The following is a 22,033-nucleotide window of genomic DNA, read 5'->3' as shown; positions in this document are numbered from 1 at the left end:
AATCTATAGAGATGTCTGCAAGCGAGACATGAGAAGTGCGTGCTGGTACGAGCCTCGCCGAGAGAAAAAAGAAACGAAGCTGCCTTAGTCAGGAGAAATAAAAAGAAAGCTGCCCTATCAGCTAGCTCTAAAACAGATGCGTACACATTTACGAACTGTGGCAAACTCTGCCGCACCAGAATTTGCTTGATTAGTCAGTCACACCAGATTCTGCCTCGTCTCAAGTTGAAACCAAATACTGGTGACTTTTCTGGGCGCATCCATGTCTTCCGAGACAGAAGGATAAATAAATATATATTTACTATTATTTAGTTTATTTATTTCAAGTTTAAATAATATTAGCCCTAAAGTAGATGTTTAAATTTTAAAAATTAAAATAAACCGAAAACTTATTTTTTTATGATAAATCTCTTGATTGGAAATCAATTCCAATACGAAATAGTCTATCTCTATACCAATGTAAAGAAATAGTTTATCATGACGTCATGACAGAGAATCTCAACGAGCTAAAGTATTTAATAATAATAATAATTATAATAATAATAATAATAATTATAAATACTCTCCGCAAGAGGTTCTCGAGTCTACTGATCATCTGCTGTACTGGGATAGGCCTATTCTGACCGACAAAACGGTAGATTTCAATCGCCCGGATCTGCTGTTCATCGATAAAAAAGAAAAAACCGCTACCATTATCGATATCGCCGTACCACTGTCTCATAATTTAAGAAAAACTGAGATAGAAAAACAAAGAAAATATGGGAACCTAGGCTTGGAGATTAAGCGTCTATGGAAATTGTCCAAAATAACAATATACCCCATTGTTATATCAACCGAGGGGATAATAACAACTGACCTCACAGACACCTTCAAGGCCCTTAACATTCCTAGGAACATCTTCGTTGCCTGTCAGAGGGCGGTACTGCTGCAAACCTGCCACATCACCAGAAAATTCCTCAGTGGAAACTGTTAAAGGGACTACGATGAATTTTGTTTCTCTTTAGCGAAACTCGACCCTGGCAGCGCCAGAGAATGACTACTCGTTCATTTCTAACATAATAATAATAATCTTTATTATCCGTAAGGAAATTTGTCTTACAATTTTTGCATTACACCAAACAAAAAACATTATAACTATAAGAAACCAAAATGAACATTCACACCAGACTCACTCATAATTTACATGTGACAAAGTTTATATTAGATTGTTCCTATTTAATGATTTGATTGCCAGGGAAACAAAAGAGTGTTTGTGTCTGTTTGTCTTTGCTATCGGTGTCTTGTATCTCTTTTGTGATGGTAAAATCACAAAATCCTGACACAAAGGGTGATTCTTTATTTCGAGGATCTTGTTAGCTTTTTTATATATGTTTGTCTCAAACAACTGCCCAAATGGGGTTTGTTTTTTGCTAATGATTTAAAATGTGACGAAGAAATAAAATCAACTTTTAAGGTTTTACTAAACTTGAAACATGGCATATATATTTGATTGATGCTTATAAACAAATTAACGTCTAAACGAAATAGTTATCAAAGAATAATTGAATACATTTAGACAATGGGTTTACTTATAGTTGCTTTGCTGCATTGTATATATAACAACGAGATGCCCTTGTATCTTAGCGAACTGATTACTCCATATGTACCTCAGAGAGCCCTGCGCTCAATGGACTCAACGCTTTTAGTAGTGCCACGTTTCTCCCTCAAAAGCTACGGTCTGTGGGCTTTTTCAGTTTACGGACCAAAGGTTTGTAACTCACTCCCCTTTGATCTCAGACAGACAACATGCTACACCACTTTTAAGAAGATCATTAAGACCTATCTGTTTAAAACTTTTTTAGATTAACTGTCATTTTAGCTGTCGTGTTTGTGTTTGTAATGTTATTACAGCGCCATGAGCCTACATTTTGTTTGTTAACAGCGCTTTATAAATAAAATTATTATTATTATTATTATTGTAAATTTCTTTTTAACAACCAGCAACAACAAGTATTGAACTTTTAAAAAGATATATTATTTTGAGTTAAATTTTTGTTTTGTTTTTAAGGCCCTGGTAGAAGTTCTTTAGCGTAGTAAAACTAATCATCAAGGCGACTTGGATCTTAAAACCTCCGCTGCCTTGCTGTGCAATGTCTTTAGGAGTTGTCTCTCAATGCAGGAACCATAACATAGCACAACAGTGACGGAAGATTTGATCTCCAGGCAGAGTAAGATCCTTTACTTGCCTCTGGTCTGGGGTGCGAAACTGGCTCAGTCTGTGCTAGTAACGTGGCTAAAGCATATGCTTTTTCATTGGATCGTCATTTTATGTAACTTACTAGACTCAGTCTTTGCTACTTACTTGGCCCAGGTCTATGCTACTTGCTTTAAAAAAAAAGATAATTTTAAAGATTACTTTTAACTAACACTCTGTATTAATCACATGGAAATAAAAAAAAACAACTATTAAAACTCTTGCCAGTAAGTTTGTAGGGAAATATTAGTTCAATTAAGGAATAATAATAATAATAATAATAATAATAATTCGCCTCCAGCAATAAATTAGTTTCCTTCCTACGGAAATACGACTCCGATGCAACCCCTCTGAACCTACACAATGCTGATGTCAATATCGGTTTGGACGACGTAGGGCATGAGATTCGCCAATGGGAAGAAAAAACACTCCACGGAAAATTTCCGGCTTCATTACATGGGGACAACATCGACAAGGCTGCTTCCATAACATGGCTCAAAGCAGGTCATCTCTACCCTGAAACAGAAGGCTTTGTTACAGCAATACAGGACAGAGTAATCAGGACAAAAAATTACGAGAAGCATATCCTGAAACTCAATGTTGTCGACAAATGCCGAAAATGTGGAAATGTGGGCGAGTCGATTGAACACATTATGGCAGGATGTCCAGCCCTATCAGAATCAGCCTACCTAGGTCGCCATAACCAAGTTGCAAAGTTAATACACCAACACCTGGCTTTGACGTACAAATTGATCGGTAAGGACACTCCCCCTTATTATAAATACTCTCCGCAAGAGGTTCTCGAGTCTACTGAACATCTGCTGTACTGGGATAGGCCTATTCTGACCGACAAAACGGTAGATTTCAATCGCCCGGATCTGCTGTTCATCGATAAAAAAGAAAAAACCGCTACCATTATCGATATCGCCGTACCACTGTCTCATAATTTAAGAAAAACTGAGATAGAAAAACAAAGAAAATATGGGAACCTAGGCTTGGAGATTAAGCGTCTATGGAAATTGTCCAAAATAACAATATACCCCATTGTTATATCAACCGAGGGGATAATAACAACTGACCTCACAGACACCTTCAAGGCCCTTAACATTCCTAGGAACATCTTCGTTGCCTGTCAGAAGGCGGTACTGCTGCAGACCTGCCACATCACCAGAAAATTCCTCAGTGGAAACTGTTAAAGGGACTACGATGAATTTTGTTTCTCTTTAGCGAAACTCGACCCTGGCAGCGCCAGAGAATGACTACTCGTTCATTTCTAACATAATAATAAAACTACATTGTTCTCCCCTCCCCTCTTTTTTAACCTCTGTTTTAACACGACTGGCTAAATAGGTCACTGCGACAACCTTCAATGAAATACAACTGCTACGCCAGGACCTCATCGGAACTTCACTTGTTTGGTGCCTGTAATAAACACCCAGTTCCAGAATGGTCCAAAACACTGGCATCATTTTTTTCCCCGTTTACATTTTTTTTTCTCGCGTCTTGAATTGAAGCACGCGAGGCGGATGTTTAGGTTGGTCTTGGGATGTTATCCCGAGGGCTGAGATAATGGGGGAGTAAATAGCCAGGTGATGACTGCCATCAGAGAGCAACTAGAAAAAGATCTATTTTAGATTGGTACTAGATAGAGAGAGAATAGAAGAGGTTAAAAGAAGGGGGATGAACGGTCTCTCTTTTTCGTGTCCCAGTGCAAAGTCTAGACATGAAGTCACTTGTCGTGCTGGTGTTGCGTGGTGGTTACGTTCTAGAGATTGTAGATGTAACCCTAGTAATGTAAAATTGAAGGGTAGCCGAGATCCATCGAGCACATATTCAATTTAAAACTTTGAATACTTTAATAGCACAAACTTGAATCCTAGAATAAATATACACACAGAATACTTCAGATAAAAGGACACAATTAAAAATGAACTGATGGAAGGTTTAAATTGAAAGTATTGAGGTACAACACGACAAGCAACTGACTTGCAACTCTAGAGTGTACTCATGATTGTGGAATATAGTTGTAATAAATAAGCTGCTGAAAGGAATGTCTATACCCTCGTTTTAATATTCTCTTCTTTCAACTGACTGGTTAGACTTGCAACTCCTAATGTGGATCTTATTTACTGCACGAATTGGGCACATCGAACAAAGTTCTAAGGAGCAGCACAGGAACACACATCATACAGTCCAACAGTAAACCTTATTTGCTTTGTGTTGTCTTTGTTGTTGCCAAGGACGCCAACTAATTCCCAGAATGACTTGATAGACTTTATCTACCTCGAGCAGATTGTTGACAAAGCTTAAAATTCGTTCTACGATCATGGTTGCTCTCCCTTGCCATGTATCTGTTTCAATGCATTAACAATTCATGTTTTGTTTCATCGACTCGTAGACATAGAAATATTTAGACGAACGAGAAAGGTTTTTAGTCGCTCACTTTATTATGCAAAGTCTGTCATTAAAGATTCACTGAATTAGCTCTTATATGAAAATATCAGTGAGTGCTTTAGCGCGTCTATTGTCGCGTGGCGAGAATCAGCCACTACAAAGTTCAAGGGATAACCGTGTTCGTTTTGTTTTAAGGTTATTTTTTTTTTTTAAATAGTAGTGTCATATAAATCTATATCTTGAAGAAGTTTCTTTATATATATATATATATATATCTCAGCATATCTAGATAAAACAACAACAACAACATCTCATTCTAGCAATATCTTATTGAACGAGTAGCGACCAAAAGAATGGTTGATTGCAATGTAAGTTCTTCAGATTGGTCCAGTCTTAATTAATAACTTTTTAAACAACGAATGACGTCATTTCTCACCTATCTCCTTGGACTTCTTCACTTGACACTTAACGCCATTATGTTTCCTTTTGCAAAAACTGTAACAACCCGATTTCTCCTTAATTTTTAAAAATAATGATTTTTTTGTTCGTTCAAAGATCCGAGAAAGTTTTTGTTTAGAACTCTTCTCTGTGGCTACTTGTTTCTGTCCTTGGATGCGCTTTGAAAACGAACCAGAAACAATGTCTCAGCACTGCAACACAGGGCGCCATCCCTCCCTCCGGCGCCTTCCTCTCATTCTCTGGAGCTCCCCCACCCCATTTCCGATCCCCATTACGCCATAGTGATGGCGCTGCCTTGCAAGTGTGAGTCAACCTCTATTGTTTTTTCTTTTCGACTCGGGTGGAGGCCATCAAGACCCCTCCCCTCCCCTTTTCGCTGTGCGTGTCTGTGTGGCCTGTATTTATTTCGGTCACTGTCTGGTTGTGCGGATAACGTGGTGGTTTAGGAGCCAGAGTTTAGACTGGTGAAATGTGCGGTTTAGGAGCCAGAGTTTAGACTGGTGAAATGTGCGGTTTAGGAGCCAGAGTTTAGACTGGTGAAATGTGCGGTTTAGGAGCCAGAGTTTAGACTGGTGAAATGTGCGGTTTAGGAGCCAGAGTTTAGACTGGTGAAATGTGCGGTTTAGGAGCCAGAGTTTAGACTGGTGATATGTGCGGTTTAGGAGCCAGAGTTTAGACTGGTGAAATGTGCGGTTTAGGTTGAGATTTGACTCGGCTCAAAACAAAATGGTGGGGGAGAGGGGGATGGAAAGTGGTAGGAATTAAGAAACAATCTGATAGGGGAAAGTAAAAGAAACTTGGCTAATAAATAAATAATAAAAGACAAAGGATTGGCTATGCTAAAAAAAGAAGGTACAACTAATCTTAATGGAAACTTGAGGAAATAGATGAAGAATTTTGTGTAGCTCCGGAAATTGATTGACTCCGAAACTGACAAATTTCAGAGAAAACAATAAACTAAAGAAAACGACTAGTGTAGAAATAGCAAAGAAACTTTCTCCGCTATTTGACTGCTCTAACATTTTATGTCTTTCCTGCTGAAATGCTTTGTTTTTCATTTTTTAGCGGTCCCCGAAAGGGGAAAAGACGCTATTAGTTTTGTGCAAAATGTCTGTCCGTCTGTTCCGTTTAGATCTCGTAAACTAGAAAAGATATTGAAAATCCGACATTACAATATTTTAGACCATTCAAAGTTCTGATGCAACGGCTACTTTTTTTTTCAGAAAGCGAAAAATCTAATTTTTAAAATCAGTTATGCAAGCAATTTTTTTAAAGAGAAAAAGCTAATTAGTATGCATTATAAGTTAGACCTAAATTAAAACGAATAGTAATCTTGTCAACGTCATTTTTGTGAACTTTTTTCTATTGCGAAAATGTTTTTGTTTTTTTGAGCATTCGAAAAAGAATTACATCAATTATAAGACTTTATTTAGGCCAGGAGAGGCGCGGTAAAGCGCTTGGCTTCCGAACCGGGGGCCCCGGGTTCGAATCCTGGTGAAGACTGGGATTTTCAACTTCGGAATCCTTAGGCGCCTCTGAGTCCACCCAGCTCCAATGTGTACCTGATATTAGTTGGGGAAAAGTAAAGGCGGTTGGTCGTTGTGATGGCTACATGACACCCTCGTTAACCTTAAGCCACAAAAACAGATGAACTTTACATCATCTGCCCTATAGACCACAAGGTCTGAAAGGGGAACTAGTTAGGCCAGGTTCACATCTAACTTTGCATTCACTTGCACCTATCCTTTGATCTGCTGTACTGTTGGGGCACTATTCAAGATCTGTCAACCTTCTTTCTCCATTCTTATCTCTCATTTGTCTTTGATATAATTTCATTTGGATGTTCTTTCTAAAAATATTGAAGCCTGCATGGGTGGACCACTTCGGGGGCCGATTTTGAGTTTGTGTTTCCACACAAACTGTCTTTGTAATCTTGTTATAAAATCGGTCCAGTTCATGAGTTTGTTATACTTTCTTGTATGGAATACTATGAAATGAAGAGACCAGATAGTATGAGTTAACAAGCAAAATATTTAAAAAAAACTTTAAAAAAAAAGCTTATCCGTGGGAAAGAACTTACAGTTTCAGCTATATATCTCAATATTGTAATTTTGTTCCCATAAAATGTAATATTTTTGTTTCAAGAAATTCTTATTTTGGATGAATGTGGAAAGAGAGTGAGGAAAAGATAGGTAGGGAATGAGAGAAGTAAAGTATCGTGTAAAAATAAATAAATAAATAAATTTGTAATATTAAAAAAAAGTTGAAGTTCCTATGTGTCAGGTGGGTTTAGTCGCTTAAGTAGGGTATGATATGATGGTCCCGTATCCCCAGCCTGAACAGATTAACACAAGAACCTAAAGGTAATGGCATGTAACATACGAACATCGGATAACAGTTATTCAACTGAACAGTTAGTGAATAACAACAGTTTTCAATATGAACAATATTTAATAATAATTAATTATAAGTTATCAACATATTTACATATACATCACTATCATTGAAGTCATCATTGAATTAATAATTAGTCTAATATCACGCCAATAAATTTACATAACACACCTTCACGCTCACACTCCATCTCGGCGCCCAACGTAACCTCAACTCCCTACACCTCAACAACAAGTTACTGCAAAACTCCAAGGGCGGGAAGGCGACACACTTTCCCATAGCCCAAAGCCTAACACCCTGAAACGACAAGAAAACCTAGATCTAGCGATGCCGCTACAAGAAAGAACTTTTCAATAGCGACACCCGTACCGAAAGATCAGCCTACTTAATAAAACTATGTACTTACGTACCCTTACAAGGGGGAAACAAATAACCAGCTACCTAGCTCACAAAAGAAGCTCTCTCTCTCTTGCGGGAACTAAGGATGACGTAAACACACACACACACACACACAATATTCTAGACAACAAAACGCACTTAAAAGAAACTACTTCCTATACGCTAAAACACCAATATTAAATGCAAAGAAAATTTCCCGCGCGCACGACACTATGTACCCCTGTATATGAATGAAACCGTCAATTTGATTAATATTATTTCTTCTTTGTGAAGTTACACTAGTGATTTTATTGTATAAAAAAAAAGAGGTTACACATTTTTAAAGCAGGTCGAGTTTTATTCAACATGTCATAACGGTAGTGGTGTTCAAACTCAGATAGTGCGTTGACAATGTGAGGCGCTACACTCGACCATATTTTATTGGAAAGAGAGACATGCCTCGCTGAAAGCAAACCACTTTGCTGGTCAACCATTTCATGTGTACATTAGACAGAGCGAAACTGACATTGGACGTAGTGGCCAAGTGATACATACTTGAGTTCGAACAGAGTTAGAGTTCGGATCTCATTTTAGTATGGGATTTTTGGAACGTCCGAGCTTACATGGATTTGCTGACAGTTGGTCAGTGTGTCCTCAAGGCATCCTAAGTAGCCGTTACCCATACAAAACAACGTCCTTCACCTCAACTGCCCGTAGTGTGACCACAAGTACCGCTATGCTGGTATTTTAAATGACCAAGAGTAGACCCCATCCTGACTTCCCCTCACTTTTCAAGATGTCCGTTTTCCTTTCTAACAGAACGAAGTAGACAAGTTAAAAATACAAATGTCTGCATGGCCTCCGATGCAGGTATGTGTTGCACTGTCATTCCTAAACACATTTCTTGTTATTGTGACCTGTGCACCATGATGAACGGTGTCCCCTCGTTCTACTACACACGTTGCAAAGTGACACACTTACACGAGACATTCCTCTTTGTGTACTACACAAATGTTGACAATGAATGTGTTTGTCTTTGTCCTCAATGTCAGGTGATCTACGGAATAGTCTTGTCTCTATTTAAATGTTTAACTAGACCATTTGTTGCATATTGAGACTGACTGCGCATTCATGGACACCCTTCACACAAAACTTTACAGTTGTCCAAAATGTTTCCTTTAACGGCGCCCTTTCTGCATAGCACAGCATAGATATTCATTTCCCCGCTTGGCTATGAGACCCCAGAGGCTACCTTGCTGTTCTATATTTCTGAAAACGAAAAACAAAACTTCTCAACGATTTCTTTTTTTTTTTAATCGATAAGATGAAAATTAGAGCAAGCGAAACTTGCCTTTGTTAGGGCTGTCACCAGAGAATGTTGTCAATGTCTTTCAAAGCAGCATACGTCCTGAAGACACGCCACTGTATGTTACTGCTGGTACCGCCGCCCTGCACCATTCAACTACTTGATCTGCACTGGATGCACTCATTAAAACGACATTAAAATCACATTCATTAGTATTGTAACCCTTGCAAAGGACATTCCCACAACGACAATGCGAAGCCATGGTACTATATTGTTGTTCTCTCTGTCTCTCTCTTATCTCTCTCTCTCTTTCTCTCTCTCTCTCTCTCTCTCTTTCTTCGCCCAACCCCCTTTTCTCAATTTTTGTGGATTTTTACTCTTATGCTAGACATGTACCTTAAAAAGTGCCTTAAAAAAGGTAAAGGTCTGTTGAAGGCAATGTCATGCCTGAACATGTTTAACCATCAGACAAAGGCTACTACCCCGCGTCCAGCCAGCCCGTAGTTTACGAAAAGGTTGACGGCACCCGGAAACAAGCAACTTATCCCCGAGACTTATCGGACTAAACAAGGATATCGTACATGAGCTCTAGATATTTACCTGATCTTTTGGATACAAGGAGATTAGCCTGGGAATAACTAGGTGTGAATGTGTGTCTTTGTTACCCTGGGAATTATTGTGTGACTGTGCGTTGGTCTTGGAATTAAGTTGCAATGACTAAGTGTGTGTGAATGTACGTGGGGATTTAGCATTTTGGCTTTGCAAAGAGAATTGAAAGAAAACTTTACATCAGCAGTTCTCAACCTTTATAGCTCCGCGATCCCCTAATACAATTTTTCACTTGGCGGACGACCCCCAGCCATAAATTTGTTCGTTTATTTCAAGAAGTTTGCATATAAACTAATCTTTATAATTGCTTTTGTGTAAATATCTCAAGAAAAAACACAAGTTGTGAACAATTTTCAACGTATGTGGATTCATCAATCTGGATGCTAAATATTAGAGATGGATTAGATATCATTTCCTGAATTACTGATTGATAATGTCAGCAGACATGTCATTTTTTTTCTCATGTGAACAGTGTTATTAGATAATGAAATTTTACTAAATTTAGTAAAGAATTCGGCTCCAATCATAACCCGAACAATGACTTTGGTCGCTGGCAAATTAACTCCTTGGTAAAGGTGTGAGGTTTCATAACTCTGGCAATTGTGAGAGCCACCAAATAAAAAAGTTTCAAGGTCTGCTATGTTTTAATTATGGTGCTTGCCACCCGAGTCAAGTTTGGATTTCTGATCTTAATCAGCATTAAAAAACTAAAATACTGGATGTCCTTACCGGAGCTTTGTTTTGGCCTCATACATATGGCAGAGAGAACTTCATTACAAATGACGCATTTGTTACCCCCCACTTTTTAGTTCATTTTATTGACGCTTGACAATCGTTTCATAATTTGTGTGATACTAGTGTACTCTAAGTCATGTCTCTATCCTTCACTACTATAAAAGTCAATGCAGATCAAACATGCTACAAATAGACTTGCTACAAATAGAATTGGTACAAATAGACTTGCTACAAATAGACTTGGTACAAATAGACTTGCTACAAATAGACTTATTACTAATAGACTTATTACAACACGTTCAAAACGAAAAACAAAACTTCCGTTCAAAAATAGCCCCCCCCCCCGCCAATTTTCCGACGGTCTAATTCTAAGGCGACCCCTAGCAAATGGTCAAATCTTAAACATCGCATTCTACTTTTTTTTTTTTTTAACCCCTTCCTACGATACTCTATTTTTCATTTCACGGAGGAACTCCCCCCCCCCGCCCTAGACGTTGTTTCCTTCTTTCCCAACCCCAAAGCTGTTCCTCCATCCCCCCTTAGGACTTTCAAACCCATATAGCGCTGTGTTTTTTTTTCTTTTTAGTAATTTCCGTTGCTTAAAATAGAGTCTCACGCGCATTCCTGGAGTAAGATCAAATGAACAGTAAAGTGTAATGTAAGAATTATCTCCAACTAAAAATCTGCACAGGAAATAAAGAAACAGAACTCACAAATCTTGAAAGCGCGAACTCGCGCACGTGTTTGTTTATCTGCGTGTTGGGAAAACAAAGAAAAGTTAAAAAAAGAATAGCTTCTAAAAATATTTTTACCTATATTAGTTTTAAACTAAAAACGCAAATGAAAATTGTTTTCCAAAGAGAGCAGTGACTTTTACGTGAAAAGACAATACTAAAAAAAACAAACAAAACCAAACAGACATACTTTAAAAAAAAACCCAGCTAACCTATCAAACATGAAAACAGTCTTGTCCTGATGCTAGTTTAGACGTAGTTAGCTTTTTGATGTTTGCATTTTAAACTACACTAAGTCAAGACATAGAAATGGCTGGACAAAGAAATATTAACATTATTAAATCACGTTGTATTTGGGTTGTGGTTATAGTAACTAAGCAAAGTCGACATGGTCAGCAATGTGAACAAATAAAAAATGAAATTAGAGGCGTCGGTTACAAGATCGATATAAAACGCTCTTTTGAAGAAAACATTTCACGCCTCCTCCAGACCCCCTCCCCCCCCCCCACACCTTTCCATTTTTTTTAAAGTGTGCTAAAAATGGTAATGTTTTTCTTCCCTGCTCCCCAGAGTGTTTCTATGTTAGCACCAACCTAAACAAAACTCTCCAGGACAACATATGGAAGGACAAGACTGGATTTAATTTGGCCAATTATAATATGGATGAGACCCTTTCGGTAAGTTGACCAAGTCATTTGATGTCTGTCTTTATCTCACCAACTCACTTGATGTCTGTCTTTTTCTCACTAGGTCACTTGATGTCTGTCTTTATCTCACCAACTCACTTGATGTCTGTCTTTATCTCACTAGGTCACTTGATGTCTGTCTTTATCTCACCAACTCACTTGATGTCTGTCTTTATCTCACTAGGTCACTTGATGTCTGTCTTTATCTCACCAACTCACTTGATGTCTGTCTTTATCTCACTAGGTCACTTGATGACTGTCTTTATCTTACCAAGTTTTGTGACGTCTGTCTTTATCTTACCAAGTCATGTGATGTTTGCATTGTTGTTAACTCTATCTTACCAAGTTTTGTGACGTCTGTCTTTATCTTACCAAGTCATGTGATGTTTGCATTGTTGTTAACTCTATCTTACCAAGTCATGTGATGTTTGCATTGTTGTTAACTCTATCTTACCAAGTCATGTGATGTTTGCATTGTTGTTAACTCTATCTTACCAAGTCATGTGATGTTTGCATTGTTGTTAACTCTATCTTACCAAGTCATGTGATGTTTGCATTGTTGTTAACTCTATCTTACCAAGTCATGTGATGTTTGCATTGTTGTTAACTCTATCTTACCAAGTCATGTGATGTTTGCATTGTTGTTAACTCTATCTTACCAAGTCATGTGATGTTTGCATTGTTGTTAACTCTATCTTACCAAGTCATGTGATGTTTGCATTGTTGTTAACTCTATCTTACCAAGTCATGTGATGTTTGCATTGTTGTTAACTCTATCTTACCAAGTCATGTGATGTTTGCATTGTTGTTAACTCTATCTTACCAAGTCATGTGATGTTTGCATTGTTGTTAACTCTATCTTACCAAGTCATGTGATGTTTGCATTGTTGTTAACTCTATCTTACCAAGTCATGTGATGTTTGCATTGTTGTTAACTCTATCTTACCAAGTCATGTGATGTTTGCATTGTTGTTAACTCTATCTTACCAAGTCATGTGATGTTTGCATTGTTGTTAACTCTATCTTACCAAGTCATGTGATGTTTGCATTGTTGTTAACTCTATCTTACCAAGTCATGTGATGTTTGCATTGTTGTTAACTCTATCTTACCAAGTCATGTGATGTTTGCATTGTTGTTAACTCTATCTTACCAAGTCATGTGATGTTTGCATTGTTGTTAACTCTATCTTACCAAGTCATGTGATGTTTGCATTGTTGTTAACTCTATCTTACCAAGTCATGTGATGTTTGCATTGTTGTTAACTCTATCTTACCAAGTCATGTGATGTTTGCATTGTTGTTAACTCTATCTTACCAAGTCATGTGATGTTTGCATTGTTGTTAACTCTATCTTACCAAGTCATGTGATGTTTGCATTGTTGTTAACTCTATCTTACCAAGTCATGTGATGTTTGCATTGTTGTTAACTCTATCTTACCCAATCACGGCAGACACCACACTGTATGTACCCCTACCGACCTCAGACCATGGTAGTCGGACTCTAGAACACTGCTTACCCATGATTGCTCGACTTTCGAACACAGCGTAACCCGACTTCACACTACTATTGTAGCCTCTTCCCCAGACCACTGTTGACACTTCTTCAGACCAAAGCTGTCCCGACTCCAGCCCACTGTTTTCTCGACTCTGATAACTGTTGCCTCTACTTCAATCACTCTTGCGACATCGTCTCCAGATCCCGAGTTATGAAGTGTGTGTATGTGTGTGTGTGTGTGCAAGTTTCTGATGAAAGGTGGGCGGATGGTTTGGTGGTAACTTGTGTAGGTTGAATACATTCTGAAGAGGTCACGAGGTGGTCTATCGTAGTTCAAGTTAATAAATAAATTAAATTATAGCTTTTATATAGCGTTACTTTCATGCTTATAGCATGCTCAGAGCGCTCTGGTCCAATCACAGTTGTGGACCAGTGGGGGAGGGGGTATCTGTGAGAAGACTTTTCAGTGCTGCCCCCAGACCAGAGTTGTTGCTATTTTAAATACTTCACGTCCAACACAAAACTCCAGAAGTCTAGTCCGTTTCCAGTTGCTCATCAGACGATACCCAGTCACCTGCTGACATCTCTCTGTCGTCAGGACTTAGCCATGATGATCCGTGTTTATATCAACCACGACTTGTCAGGGTTTCTAATGATAGCACTGTGCTTATGAAGAATTAGCAGGGACGTGTAAACACATAGGGAGAAAGGGAGGTGTGAAATGTATGGGAAAAAAAGACTGGGCTGTCTTGACAACCTTTTGTCAGCTACGTCAAACTTGTTTCGCGCATTATAATTCATTATTCATGATCGATAACTCTGATCCAATTTTCTTAAATTATTATCTCCCCTACTTCCCCTATATGGAAAAAAAAAGGTCTGTTCGGGATGAACAGTGTTGAACTTCAGGTGCTGGTTCACTTATATCTAGAACTTTTTGTTTTATTCAAGGGTTCAATCCTCATGGGGTCACGAGCTGCTGTCTTGATGAGAAAGTTTTCTGGAAAATACATTTCTGTTTCTTACCTGAGAGGCGAGTTGAGTCCTCTTGTCCGTCGTGAGTGAAGAACGCCAAAGATAATATTTGCTTAGCGATATGGCCGAGACGTGAGTGAATATTTAGCTCGACTTCAGGGAGTTAAGAAGAGAGGCAGAGTGTTGGAGAGAGAGAGAGAGAGAGAGGGGCGGGGTGAGGGTTCAAAAATGGAAGAAAGGGAGTAAGGTTGATGCAAAGAGGGGGGGGGGCTACAGAAGTATATTATCATGGTTGATATAAGTTTGTGTGTTTTAGGAAAAAGTTGATGAACTTTGCCTAGTATATAGGTTAAGTCTATTTAGGTTAGGTTTAAATATCAACACACAGTTTTACATTCTCAGACAAGCTTTTTCAGTGAGTCTCAGTTAAGGAAAAAAAAATATGTGTGTGTTTTGTGCCTCTTAAACGCAGGTCAACACACTAGGCACGTGACCCTTGTTTGTATTCTATGTATGTTGGTAATTACCTTGATAACGAATAAAGCAGAACTAAAATCAATTATCAATGAAAACAATAATACCTGACCATGGCTTGAATATTCCTTGTCTAAGGGTGGATCTGGCGGGATAATACAAACTCTCTTTGTAATTTTACTTTTTTGCTACACTGAACTATAAAACTATTGTGTTCAATATCGATTGTGAAGGCTACTCTGACACGTATGTCAGCAATAAGGTGACATTTATGTAATTAATTGATGATCTAACATTGGTCTTCTTTGTTTACATCTTGACGTTCAACAAATAGCAAAAGTTAGTCACCTAAAACCGGAAGCGGTGTCTTTGAAATCTGTAGTAGTTTCTGATGCTATGTTTTGTTAGTATTATACATTTTGTTTGGTAAATGAGCTTCAAAATATTTTCGTCATTCTTAATGTCATGAGGAGTAAGCCAGTCAAGTACCCCATTCAGACATTGAAATAGCGATGGGGCAGCTTTGCAGGGCAACTTATTTCAAGTGGTATACATTTTAGCCGAGGATATTTTGAGATTAAGTTCTGTTAGACGTTGTATAATGTCAATGTCAGGACGACCTCACCTCGCATGCATATTAACAGACCTGTCTTTTGTTACGTGATTTATTCTCTGGTATGTCCAAAACTGCATTTCTTTTTAAATGGCGAGCAATACACATTTAAATGATGCACCACTTAGCGTCACAAACTTGTGAGCAATCTTTAGTGACGTCATTTCCGTGTCAGTCTTGAGCTAATCGAGACCAGTCCTTATAGTAGGCCTGAACGCTGACCTGTGGGCAGTTTAGACCAAAGAGCTCGTTGCTATTTATACAAGGGCGTAACCCGAATTTTGGGGGTTTGTGTGGAATAGAGGCTGGTTAGTAAATTTTTCCCCATCTACCATTCATTGTTAATTTAATTATTAGTAGTCGCCCCAACAAATAGTCATCATCATGAAGGAGAAATTGTCTTTCGGACTATTATTTTGCACATTTATTTTTTCACCTTTTTCAATTATTTTTTTTTTTAATCTTAACGGTTTAAATTTGGTCCTGGAAGTTTGAATATGTTCTGCATGCTTTCGTTCATTGGGACTTGATCGTGCTCTCCCGTCACAGTCAGTTAATCTATTTTTAGTTGACCAGCTGATGGTACTAGAGAGAGGGGAAAAAAAAGGAAAGGGGAGGGGGTTAACGGAAAGGGATGATGTGAGTTTGTGATGCCACCCCGCCACCCCCTCCCCTCAGCCCTTCCACCGAGTTGGTCATCGGTCGATGTTTGACCCGGGGTCAATCTTATTAGTGCGAGACTTCATTGAGCGTAGAGCTAGAATATGAGCACTTTGAACACATGCAACACTGAGTTAGAGGATGCACTTTGAAGAGATTAAACACTGAGCTAGAGGATGCACTTTGAAGAGATTAAACACTGAGCTAGAGGATGCACTTTGAAGAAATTAAACACTGAGCTAGAGGATGCACTATGATCTCATTAAATACTGACTTCATTGGTGTACTTGAAACATATAGAATGTGTGAATGTACATTTTGGTTTGTTATAGTTCTAAATTATAATGTTTTTTGTTTGGTGTAATGCACAAATTGTAAGACAAATTTCTGTACGGACAATAAAAGAGTATTATTATTATTATTATTATTATTATTAATAATACTCGGTTGGATTCTACTCCCCCCCCCCCCCATTTTTTCTTCTTCTTGATTTAGGACTTTTGGTTGTATTTCTTCTATATCCTCCGACTTTCCGTTTCAGTTGTCTGAATCTTGCACTCTACATGTGAAAAAGAAAGTTCATTGGAGTGTGATGAAGGAACACTTACGGTAGTCCTTGTCCTGTGCATGACCTTTCTTACAACGCGCTAATGCCCATCTCATTCATTAAACTATTTTAGATGATTGTCTGGATCTTAGCAACGTAAACGAAGTCATTAACCAAGTGTCCGACTAAATAAATACTTCCATCTGGAAACTCGAAGCAATCAAACTTAGTGTTAAGAAAAAACAAAAAGTTCTATCAGAGATATATCAGACATTGGGTTCCAGATGAAAGAGCTTTGTAGATTTTTACCTGGCTACAATGAACCATCTGTGACGTAATATGTAATTTGAGTAATATGGATGAGTAGAAAAGATGCAAGGTTTTAAACTGCTGCGACTGTCACGTCATTCTCGCTGCATCAAAAACAAATCAACACAACAGTGAAAATTTTATATCTAAATGAATCTTTACAGTTAGTTTTATAAGAACAAATATTTACCTGTGGTTCTTTATGGTTAATTTTATAACAAGAACAGTGGCGTACCTAGGGATTTGGGTGCCCGGGGGCTTGACCTCTTTTGTGGCCCCCTGTATTTTGACATTCGACATCATGACATGAGATAATTATTTATATATATTTAATATAAATTTAATTAATTTGAGTTATATAATATTTAATTTAAAAAGAAATTTCGGACACTCATGTCAGACATTTGGGGGACCACTTAAGTGGGGGCCCGAGGATTTGAACCCGCCCCCATCCTAGCTACTCCACTGAACAAGAAATAGTGGACTTTGATTCTTTACGGTTTGTATTAGGAGAGCGAATTTGACCTAAATGAATCTTTACAGGCAAATAAATCATATTTGAAGTAGATCTGTCAATAACCGCAATCATTGGACGCTTTTATTTGCTTGGGTCATCATGCCACAAAAGTTATCCAATAATCTTCTACAGAGGCGTATGTTGTTGTACTCCCTTCCTTAAAGTTGTCAACATCGCACGCGCGCACACACACACAAGCGATTAGAAATTTTGGGTTCGTCATAGTTGTTGGAAGATTGATTCCTGTGGCTGTTACTGCTAATAAAAAAAAATAAATAAAGTCATGCTAGAAACAAAACAGTGTTAGTCACGTGATATGCCTATATGATCTATTTTTAAACATTACAGTCATGTGATCTATGACGTAAGGTCGTGTATTCGTTTTGTCTGTGTATTTTCATGACCAAAGAAATGTTTGGAATCCGGAAGTGAGAAAGGAAATCTTGCCAGTGGATTGTGCAGCCTCACACGACTTCCACCACTCCCCAACTCACTGAAGATAAAAACATTATTAAGCGAGATAATGAAAATGCTAATTGCACCTCTGGCTGGCGTTGTTAGTGGCGCGAAAGGAAAGGTCACCTCGTTCTAAGTTTGTGTCTAGGAAATCTGTAAGTGGTTTAAAAAAAAAAGGGCCGACGACTTTCACGTTATCTACACGTTATTTCTCCCACACCCAATGTCGGATCAAGTTGAAATTTTGCACATTATTTCTTGTACCTGACAAAACAAGAATCGATTACAAAATAAATCTATTAGCAAATTAACTATTGGTAATTAATTGTTTTGTTTGGTATAGAACAAGAGAAAGAAATTGTACCTATAGCCCTGAGTGTTGAAGTTTTTTAAAATTCATTTAAAAGTCGTTCACTGTAACATTCACACAGATACCTCCTTTCTCTCCCCCCCCCTCCTTTTTTTTTTCCAAACTGGTCCGGAGAAGTGATAGGGTCAGGGAGCACTTGAGAAAGCTAAAAGCATGAAATTGCTCTAAACAAAAACAATTGGTAAAAATATTTTCTAATCGCACAGATTTATTATTGTTAGCTAGATCTATTAAAAATGTAATTATATGACAGATCCAAACTAACTGATACAATTACACTTTGAATAAGCTTTTTTTTTTTTTTGTAAAGTATTGTTTATGTTCTTGTTTCCCTCATTATCCACTCATTGAATGTGATCAGCTGGACAGACCTGAACACTTTTCCTTTGAGTGGATGGCGGTGTTGCATGCTTTTTTTAAGTTGTTTTCACGACTGTTCAAGTTGGAACTTTAGAAAATTTATTGAAATAATTTTTTCATAGGATTATATGTCAATGGGGTGTATGCTACAGTACCTTTATTGGACAAAAATATGGGGGTGGGGGGCATCTACTATTTGAAAAACAAGTGGTAAATAAATTGGTTTTCCTGGAGTTGCATAATTAGGTACGGTAGGCCGGTCATGTAATTGAGTCCTTTCCCTTTCATTCTGTGGTCGACGTTTAATTGAACAAATGTAATAAAACGTTCAATTAAATTTTGACCTTTGCGTTTAAAACGAGGCTAATGTATTAATCAATAATATTTAATATATTATTCAATATAATTATTCGTCCCTCTCGTCTATTGCAATTTTGTAGCCGCGATGAGATACGAAGACCAGCAATCTTATAAATGGGGTAAAAGAATCCAAATGTTGTGTTTTTTTCCCCCCAAGTATCTCATGCAGGCCTAATAATACCGATAACCTTACAGTGAGCCAGTTACTACACCTGAACTGGAGGAAAGTATAAAAAAACAGTGATCTTTTGGAGAAATAAAAATAAAGTATAATCATTGGCATAATGTAGTTGCAGGAAAGAAAGAAAGAAAACTGGCATTCAGATTGCACCATGAATAAAATATTAATATGGAGCTGGGTGCCAAGGGGAGTGTACTCGTATGTTTGTAGTTTCGTTGTTTGGTTTTTGTTGATCGTCTGCTGAATAAAAAAAAAAGATGTGCGTTAAATAAAAGGAGGGAGGGGGTCAATTTCTTGTTGGTGTTGCGTGCTTGTGTTGTAATTCTAGATCTCTTCTTCAATAATAATATTAAGTGATGGGAAGCGAGGAGGTAGCGTGAGAAAAAAAAAAAACAGAGAAAAAGGCTTGGGGGGGGGGGGGGTTCGCTGAAAGGGAAATAACTCAGTTGTTTATTTCTAGACCGAAAGATTTGGCAAATGATAAGTGTGCCTGACGTCACACCATGTATTGTGTGGAAAGGGGACCCGCGGAGGGGGGAGGGGGGTCCCGGGCGAATCGATGTACATTTTATAGAATCCTAAGCAACAAGAGCTTATTTAAAAAAAAATACAAGAGCTAATCACATTTAAAAACTGTACTGACTAACGAAGCAGTGCTGACGCTCTTATCGAAGTATTAAGTCTGTGACTTTGTTTTTCATTGTAATCTATGATATAGTTCATAATTTAAAAGGAGCGTTTGGGCATTTTAAAAAGTCAAGTTTTAAAACCAAGGCCATTGATATGGTGTGGCTTTTCATTTTTGCATTTAGTCTTTGAAAATAGATATAGATCTACATATTGGCCTCTTAAAATTAGACGTGACTTTTTAAAAATATAACATAATCTCTGGGTTTTAAACTTAAGCTACTTAATCGAATTCGGGGATGTTGATATAAAGAACTTTTTCATTCCATAATCACAGTGTAGTTTACAATGGATGGGTAGCTGGCGAAACGTAGCTTAAGATCTATGTAGCAATGTGTGAGGTTTGTTTTGTGTGGCTGTAGCAATGTGTGAGGTTTGTTTTGTGTGGCTTTCGTGCCATCCATCCTTTTCGTGGCCTTCCCATCGTATTGAAGCTTCACGGAACGTCTTTTAAACAGGGCTCCCCTTTCTGTTGAGGTTCTAGTCTGGGTGGTAACTTTGTGGATTTAGTGCTCAGAGGAGACATCCTTCAGCTGCCTCCATCTTCTGCTTCACCTCAGCCTACTCGCTCAATGGCGTAGATAGGGTGGGGGGTGGGAATGGAGAATTTGACCGTGACCTCCGTGACCCCTATGTTGAAGGCGCCGATTTGACCCACTCCCCGGGCCGCCACTTGAGGGGGGCTCCCCCAAATGAGTGTTTTTACATTAAATATTACGCAAAATGAAGGTCCCCAAATGATGGCAAATTCCTATCTACGCCCCTGCACTCACTTTACCACTCACCATTGTTACTCAAAATAACCGCCACATTAGTGTGTGTGCGCTCATGTGTGTGTGTGTGTGTGTGAAGGGACATAGGTAGAGAAGGAACGAAAGACCAAGATCAAAGTTCAGATAACTCATCTCAGTTATTCACCAACAGGTTGTTGGCCCTTGGATCCAGAGACGTGACATCCCGTGCTACCTCTTGGAAAGGGAGCAGGGGGGGGGGCTGGTTCTCACCTGTTTTTCTGACGTGAACACAGGAACCAAGGAAACAAAAATTCTAACCAAGATGGAAGGAACATGGCGTCTGTTGTTTAGTCAGCTCAAGGATGGCGGGAAAGAAAGTGCGTGAGAGGGGGGGGGGAGGTGGTCTATGTTAGAGAAAACGGAAAAAATTCCCCCCCCCCCCCCCCCCCAAAGAAAACAAACTTTTCCTCCAAAGAAATGGAAAGTGAGATAAGAGAATCTATACACGATTCTAAAAACTATATCTCAATCTACTATACTTGACTTCTTTTAGGTTTTAAGATTTTTATTGTTAAATTCAATGATAAAGAACATGTATGTTTTTACTTGGGAACATGTTTGAAATAAGGTTAATTTCTTATACCAGAACTACTGTATTGACAGCCAGCTCTACTGTCCACTAATATCTTTCTTGGTTTTCAGTGTCGCTGTAGTCAATAACTAGATCTCCAACAATATTGTTTCTCATTACGTGAAATGTTTTTAACTTCTACTCGTTTTGAGATGATTAAACAAAACATAATTAGCTTCAAGGAAAAAGCTAATATAATACACTAACGAAGTCAGTGCCTCTCCAACATTATGGCGATAATTTAAAAATTTTAAGTACAACGAATTAGACGGGTATGTTTGGACTGTGGGCCACGCAGGAATGTGTTAGAACCACCGACAGTTTCACCACACAATTAATGTGTCTTGAATTTCATAGACTGACCCGTTAGGAAGGGACGAAGAGAATTGGTAGGGCATGTCGCTCAAGACTCCACGTCTGCCTGTTCGCATATCACACAAGCAAAATGTGATTTATTTTTGTTTGTTTAAAACAAAGTTTATATTGAGTGAAGGAAGAGCACCGCTCAATCGCTGCCATATCTATCAATATTCAAGTTTTATTCTCCCTTTTCTATGTACAACAAAATTAATTAATTACTAGTAATTGATTAATTAATTAATTTTTTTATTCATCTGTTGTCATGGACAATGAGTAATAGTGACAAATTTCAACTTGATCCGAGAATGGGAAACGGCAGAAACAAATTGTAAAAGAATCCACCCGGACAGACAGACAGACGGACGGAGTGAGCCTT

The 22,033-nt window shown here is 38.2% G+C and overlaps 1 protein-coding gene across 1 annotated transcript in view; it reads left to right on the top strand.

Annotated features, from left to right (window-relative positions):
* Window positions 1-22,033, top strand: part of LOC106070766 (protein naked cuticle homolog 2-like) — a 101,874-nt gene that overhangs the window by 13,973 nt on the left and 65,868 nt on the right. Inside the window, exon 2 of the mRNA XM_056035474.1 lies at window positions 11,813-11,919. Coding sequence (XP_055891449.1) covers window positions 11,813-11,919 — 107 coding nt within the window. The remainder of the gene's footprint in view (window positions 1-11,812; window positions 11,920-22,033) is intronic.

The sequence above is a fragment of the Biomphalaria glabrata genome, chromosome 7, assembly GCF_947242115.1.
Source record: "Biomphalaria glabrata chromosome 7, xgBioGlab47.1, whole genome shotgun sequence".
NCBI classification, from domain to species: Eukaryota; Metazoa; Mollusca; class Gastropoda; family Planorbidae; genus Biomphalaria; species Biomphalaria glabrata.
Note: the sequence above shows the minus strand (reverse complement) of the source record. Positions and strands in the feature narration are given on the sequence as shown.